Source organism: Saccostrea cucullata, unplaced genomic scaffold (assembly GCF_032062105.1).
Source record: "Saccostrea cucullata isolate Sc308-1 unplaced genomic scaffold, CSIRO_AGI_Scuc_v1 ctg16880, whole genome shotgun sequence".
Taxonomy (NCBI): Eukaryota; Metazoa; Mollusca; class Bivalvia; order Ostreida; family Ostreidae; genus Saccostrea; species Saccostrea cuccullata.
In genome coordinates, this window is record NW_026940505.1 from 1 (window position 1) to 7737 (window position 7737).

At 34.6% G+C, this 7737-nt stretch overlaps 1 protein-coding gene across 1 annotated transcript; it reads right to left on the reverse strand.

Moving 5' to 3' along the window:
- Positions 1–865: 865 nt before the first annotated feature.
- LOC134255538 (lysophospholipid acyltransferase 5-like) lies at positions 866–7273 on the reverse strand. The gene is made up of 6 exons (XM_062738068.1): positions 7145–7273; positions 6189–6296; positions 4850–4956; positions 2195–2326; positions 1059–1166; positions 866–962 (listed from the first exon to the last, which is right to left on the reverse strand). The coding sequence occupies exons 1-6, from the start codon at positions 7227–7229 to the stop codon at positions 912–914; spliced, it is 591 nt and encodes a 196-aa protein (XP_062594052.1). The 5' UTR covers positions 7230–7273; the 3' UTR covers positions 866–911.
- Between the last annotated feature and the right edge of the window lie 464 nt (positions 7274–7737).

Genomic DNA, 7737 nt, shown 5'->3' on the forward strand with positions numbered 1-7737 from the left:
TTTTTTAATGAAAACATTTAATTCGACTCAAAGATCATTTTAGATCTGAAAGTGTGCCATGACCTTAACCACTGGCCTTTTACACATTTTCAAAGTAATTGGTAAAAAGTTGATAAATATTCAATCTTCTCTCAAAATAACTCAAAAGGAAAAAGGAATGGATTGCTTATGAAGCAAGGCTATGCCTCGATTTTGAACAAAGGTCATTTGGAAAAGGTCATGGTCAATGGCAGAAAAATGGGTCTTTCAAAAGCTTTAACCTGGCACAAATGTTATTTTAAGTTACCCCCGGTACTACAGAGTGTGTTAAATGTGTCTTGCTTTATGACCTGGTTAAAGATGAATTGGGAGGAATGAAGTGGAAGAATAATGTTATACACTTTTAACCTTGTAGAATCCTAGTCAACTTAATGGGGCCAAAATAAAATTATAGTTTGTTTGGAATTGCCTCCCGCCTCATTGAAATGCCCCCTCCTGAAAAAATTTTATTGACCAAGAGTACGAAGAATTTTTTTTATTTAATCAATTTTTTTGCCCATTATTCATGTATCATATGCACCATACAAAACACCGAAAGATAGTGTCAGATCTATGTAAATTTAGGATTTTTTGTTGATGGAAGATACTTTATTTAAAAGTCAGAAAATGTATTTACTTTTTACTAAGATTTTTATCAAAAATTTTAAATTTTTCTTCAGTTTAAAAAAATAAAATAATTTCCCTCCCTCCCTCCTGTGTCTGAAACCCTTCAGGCGGCAATTCCAAACAAACAATTTTTTAAGGATGGCCTGGCTTAACAGTCATATAGACAATACAGCTTTCTTGTCCTTAACTACACACATATACATATATGCAATGTATTTACCTGGCAGGAGGATGGTTTTGCATTTCTTTAGAGGCATCTTTAGCCATCAGGGCACTGAATTCTCCTCTGTGAAGGCCAAATATTTCCTCATCCCAAACTGAAAATGATGGCACATGAATTGGAATAAATAAACACATTTCACAAGGATATTAGCTGTATTTATCTGTAATGTAAAAATTATAAGCCTGATTACCTGCGGCCCCGCTAACATTCCACCGATGAAGAAGGAATGGCCACACATGGCCAGCAGGGAAGGAATGTCTGAGATATAGTTCTCCTTCTGATCCTTAGATAACTTGTCCTATTAAGAATAAAAGAAAGTCTTATTTAAAGCAATAGATGATTGTTAAACTCTTAAGCCCCCCCCCCCCCCCAAATAATTGAAAATTTTCAAAGCCCAAGGGGCATAACTCTGTCCAAATGGCTCAATCATACCCATACCAGAAACTGATTTAAACATTCTCATAATCTGTATACTAAATTTCATTACAATATGTGCAACCTCTGCAAAGAAAATGAAAGGAAACTGAAAATAATTGGAATTTTTATAAGTCCATGGGGCATAACTCTGTCCAAAATGGCTTTATCGTACCCAAAACAATTCTTGACCTAGATATTCTTATGATAAATCTGTATACTAAATTTCATTTTAGTATCACTATGTGCAACCACTGCGAAGAAAATGAATGAAAACTTGTTGGACCGACAGACAGACCAACCAACCAACAAACAGACAGACAGCAGCAAAGCAATATGCCCATCCTTCTTCAACGGAGGGCATAAAAAGGCAAATTTGTCTTAAAACAGTGCTTTGTGCATGTTATTCATCTATACATTAAAAAAATTGATTTCTTTTTATGAGATTTAATTATTATATAATTATTACATTTCCTTTTTATTCCTTATTTTAGCAAGTTTTAAATTTCTTAAAATGTGTAACCTTTTTTTAAATTAAATTATATGTACGTACTAAATATACACTCGCAGTAAAATGCAATGGGAGACAGATTTTGGGTCATTCAATTTAAAATGCACATATCTATAGAAACAACGGCAAGATGGCACTCTGAGGTCTACCCCTTCCTAATCTTACAGAAACCTTCCGGTTGTAATACACTATCAGTTATCCAACTTAGGAAGGAAGTGATAGGATTTCCATTTTACACCAACTTCCTTAAGTGTACAGTATACTATTGTGACAGATATTGTATGGAATAAAGGCAGCAAATGTATGGGATAAAAAATTTCTTAAAATTATTTCCTTACAGTTGACAAGAAGTTTAAATAATTGGCCTTTGTTACACATTTAGAACCTTTAGAGGATTGTACCTGTGATTTCTTTCCGTCGTAATAGTCTATTACGAGGGCAGTCAGCCTCAGTGTTAATACACAGTGTGGGGTGCTCCATGTTATCGCGTAGCCCTCCTGGTCTATTTGTAAATATCCATACATCAGATATAACTAAAAAAAGAATTAAACTAAAACAAAATCATCACAGGTAATAAACTGCTTCTGATTTGTCATAATAGGCATATTTTTGTTTGTTTGTTTGTTTGTAGTGTCTAATTTCCCTTTGAAAATTTTTCACTCATATTGAGAAGTCACCATTTGCTAGTATAGGGCTGCATTTTAGACCTGTTCTCAACATCTACGGCATTTAATCACCTGGGAACATTTTTGCAACAGCAACTATGAAAGACCTCGGATGATACAGTCTCCACGTCCCATAGTGGGATTTGAACCTTCAAGGATCAACTCCCTACTTCAAGATTCTTAGCAAATGTCTAACCACTACACCAATGGGAAGCTTGTTAAAATTTTTGTATTCTATTAAATTAATTTTCTAAATGTTTACATTCAAAAAAAAATGCATGACACATTTGATGATTAAACAAAAGGACATTGAAATGTACATTAGATGACATAGATATTCAAATCTTCTTCAAACTTTAAATCCTGAATGCCTTAAGTACATAGATCCTCTTTTCCTTTTATGAAACCTGTTATGACTTTCAAACATTTGATTTATACAATTTATGCTTGGAAAAATCAATTTGGTCAAAATTTTCTTTATCATAATGAAAGTTATACCTGGTGGCTTATTTCACAAATGACAGTTACATAAATTCATATCTATTTTCCCTGTGTTTTAGAGCTTGAAGAACGCAGTTATTTAATATATAATTGTCAAGTACATCTTCTATCTGTAAAGCCACTTGACTTATGAAAAGACTACCCAAGTAGTGCAGAATCAATTTCAGACTCAGTGAGACTTTGTCTTCACTTAAATCAGAAGTACTTACAAGAAGAAGTGCTCAAAATGCTTACACCAGATTCTTCATCAGGACAACGCAGGTCACATGCATTATGACAATTAAATAGCTCTTTAAACATGACTTGTTGTATCGTACAGTGTATTAAAAGTGTCTTTTATCAAACAAACATGATGTTACTTTGGGGAACCAACAATTGAAAATGCAGATACAACAAATAAAATATTTCTCAAGTCATAAAGAGAGGGATGTTTTTCCTACCGAGGTATTTATGCAATTTTACACAAAGGCATGTTTCAACTACCCATCTACATGTACATGCTGATGGTAGACTGTTATCTCTTTATAAGACTACTTATAGACTACATAATAATTCTTATGCAATCAAGCATTTTGTATGCTGCTCAATTACTGAGAAGGAAATATACAGTGACATTTGTAAGCCTGTAGCCTTAATCACTAAGACAACAGGATATTTAATGTAATACCAGTACCAAAACAAGAGGCCCATGGGCCACATTGCTCACCTGAGCAGCTTTGCCATTCTGTTTTTTACCAGATTTCCCCTTGTAATACATAATGCATCCCCATCCTACCCCACTGATCATAATTTAGACATTTTGAAATCTACACTACCCCAGGATCCTTCCATGTGCACATAAGTTTCAGCTTTTCTGTCTCAGTGGTTCTTGAGAAGAAGATGTTGAAAGATTTTTCCTATATAGTTCTATGTAAAAATTTGATTCCCCATTGTGGCCCCGCCCTTCCTCAGGGTGTCATGATTTGAACAATTTAGAATCTATACTATACCAGGATGCTTCCACATAAGTTTCAGCTTTTCTGGCCCAGTGGTTCTTTAGAAGATTTTCAAAGGTTTTTCCTATATATTTCTATGCAAAATTTTGATTCCCCATTGTGGCCCTGCTGTTCCCCCGAAGGTCATGATTTGAACAATTTAGAATCTACACTATCCCAGGATGCTTCCACATAAGTTTCAGCTTTTCTGGCTCGGCGGTTCTTGAGAAGAAGATTTTCAAAGATTTTTCCTATATATTTCTATGTAAAACTTTGATTCCCCATTGTGGCCCGCCCTTCCCCAGGGGGTTATGATTTGAACAATTTAGAATCTACACTATACCAGGATGCTTCCACATAAGTTTCAGCTTTTCTGGCCCAGTGGTTCTTGAGAAGAAAATTTTCAAAGATTTTTGCTATTTATTTCTATGTAAAACTTTGATTCCCCACTGTGGCCCCACCCTTCCCCCGGGGGTCATGATTTGAACAATTTAGAATCTACACTACCCTAGGATGCTTCTACATAAGTTTCAGCTTTTCTGGCCAAGTGGTTCTTGAGAAGAAGATTTTTTTTAAACCCCGTCCTATTTTTGTCTTTTCTTGATTATCTCCCCTTGTGAGGGGACTTGGCCCTTTATTTTAACAATTTAAATTCCCCTTCACCCAAGGATGCTTTGTACCAAGTTTGGTCAAAATTGACCCAGTGGTTCTTGAGAAGAAGTCGAAAATGTGAAAAGTTTACAGACGGACAGCTAGACAGACAGACGGACAGACGGACGACGGACAAAATGTGATCAGAAAAGCTCACTTGAGCCTTCGGCTCAGGTGAGCTAAAAAGATTTATAGATTTTCAATTTTTTAAAAATATTTTTAAATGCTTGATGAAGGCTTGGCCAAATAATATTAGAATACTTACTGAATTAAAGATAAAAGCAAAGGCCACTGAAATCTTGGATCCACCAGCTACTCTAAGCAGAACATAGATCACAATTATATTGATGAGGGGATGAATAAAATGTAATCCTGAAAGATACAAAAAGAGATCATAACCAGAAGCCCATGAAATTATATACCAGCTGCAATCTATTTTTTAAAAGCTGCATCCAACATCAAAAAAAAAAGTTATTGACTTAACCATGTTCCAGACAGATAAAACATTTTTTTCTATCAGTGACCTTGAACTTGCTCAAATGAATATGAATAAAATCCCACGATTCTAGTTTATAAGGAATCTTTGTGTTAAGAATTAGCTTCCAAAGTATCTCAATTACAAGACATGGCCAGCACACCTGGCTTGGACCTTGGATTTTGACCTGGGAAGCTCAGTGGGTAGAGCACCTGACTAGTGATGCAGGGATCCTGGGTTCAGTTCAAGGTCCAGCCATACATTTACTCCTTTCCTGTTACAAATCCGGTGCCATTGACCATCCCTTCGTTTTGTAGGTGAAAGTCCTGCCAGGGGCTAATAAGAACTTGGGTTGTGTCTTTGAGGGCAAGGACAATTTAAGAAGAGAGGAATGTAATGATCTGGGCCATGGGTATTGCTTGGGTATAGCTCAGTAGGTAGAGCATCTGAGTCGTGATACAGGGGTCCCAAGTTCAATTCCTGGTACATTTTTTTCCTTTCTTGTTACATATACCACTAAGTATAATAAACTTTTTCTGCCAGTGATATACTCTTATTGAAGTGGCTTTTGTACTTCATGATAAAAGGTATGGAGAGAACTAATATAGGCTGTTGGCCTGCTGTTCAATTCAATGTTCATTGTATACTTCTTTGTATATTATGAATAAAATACTTCTTAAACTAAAAGGTTTAGCTACCACGTATCTTTATTTTCTATTGCATCAAGGAAGGAAATCTATTAATTTCAAACTGAAAGAAGTTCACATTTCAACAGAATTCATTTTAAGGAAATTCAGTAAAAACCTTTATGACATGTACGCATTGATTTCCAAAGTTATTGTGTGATAAAATCATATTGTGTGACTTTTGGGTTCTTGATGGTGGTGTGGGTGATGGTGTGGTGGTGTGTGTATGTGTGTTTGGGAGGGGGTGGGGGTCGGTGGGTTGTTATCATTTTAAATTCAGATGAAAAAAATTTCAGGGTAAAATAAATCTAAGCATTAAAACTTGATATTTATAGTATCATGTATCCTATAATCATGCTGTAAATTGAAAACACTATAGTTTACAGCTATACTGTATCTATAAATACCGTGAAGTAAATTTCACTTTACTTCAAAAGACTTACCAAAGTTAAAATAATAAACAGCAATTCCTGTTAGAGTGAAGTACAAATGGTGAATATTTTCATGTTTTCCATGAATGAAGGCACGATGGAGGAATCCCAAAGGGTACCCTGAAAGTACAATATTACATATATAATAATCATGTGTAAATATCAAACTGACATCGTAATTCAATGCACCAGTATCAATATGGTGCAATTATATACATTTTTTTTAACTTTCATTGATAACTTTACCATATAAAATGGGGGCCATATGATGTGGAGTCAAAGATGGGAAATAGATTGTGGCTGTGTATGTTTCGGGAATAAAGTACATAATAGCAGTGTTTAATTTTTATTGTACATTGTACTTTCTCATCTTCACACCGTACCGAGTCCACTTGTGGCCACAGGATTCATGATGAACTTTTTTCATATTTCCATAACCTGTTTTTTTTTTTGTTTTGCTGACTGCATTGACATCTTTCAGGGAAATTACAAATTCTGGTTGTTTTTCTTATTTAAATTCTCAACTAATCTCATATAAACATGTTAAATCTTTCAGTGACACACATGAATTTTGAAGAGCTAACTGAACTGTTTAAACTTTCTGTTTACTTTCTATCAGTTGAATAATTTATTTTTATACTCCAATTTCTCTCTCGAGCTCCTTTTTATGTCCGTACACACCACTGCATTTCTATTGAATTTTATTTTATTGTGAAAGTAAAAAAAAAAAACTTAGGCACACTAAGTGTTCTAAGATTTGTATTCGTAATGAATGAATTGTAATTAGCAGATAAATGAATAACACTAACATGTTACTCATGTCACTGTTATAACACACTATGATCAGCTGATGGCTATGTATCCTGCAACCCCTGGTTGTCCACGTTATGCATGGGGGCACAATGATCAATTACGTTTTTAGTTCTTTCGCGTAATATGCAATCGCAACTGGATATACTCTCACTTACCTATAAACAATGACAGTAGAAAACTAATAGCTTGAACACTGGCACCAATTTGGGATGCAAGAGCACTCACGACATCTCTCAACATCTTCTGTTTTCAACACGTTGTGTTGTGTACAGAAATTTGCGCGAGAGTTTCCGAGTAAGAATTTCTAGCTTACCAGGGTCAGGACTGGGTAAAAGAGGTTACTATGTATAAGTAGACTCAGGTCAATAACTAGAATATTGGATAAATGACAACAACGAAACAATTTCCCCAAATTAATTTGACACTATTAAAGTCACAGAATTTTATTTCATTTACAGTTTCATGCCATAAATAAATGACTTTGTATTGAAAATAAAAATATGAAGCATCACTTTTTTTCAAACCTCTCTGGATTCTTAACTACGAAAGCCGGAAAAGCTCATTTCTGAAAAGATAAAAAAATATTTAACTCGTTAAAACGAGTTAATTATCTCGTTATAACGAATTAGTTATCTCGTTATAACGAGTTAGTATCTCGTTATAACGAGTTAATTATCTCGTTATAACGAGTTAGTATCTCGTTATAACGAGTTAGTATCTCGTTATAACGACTTAGTTATCTCATTAT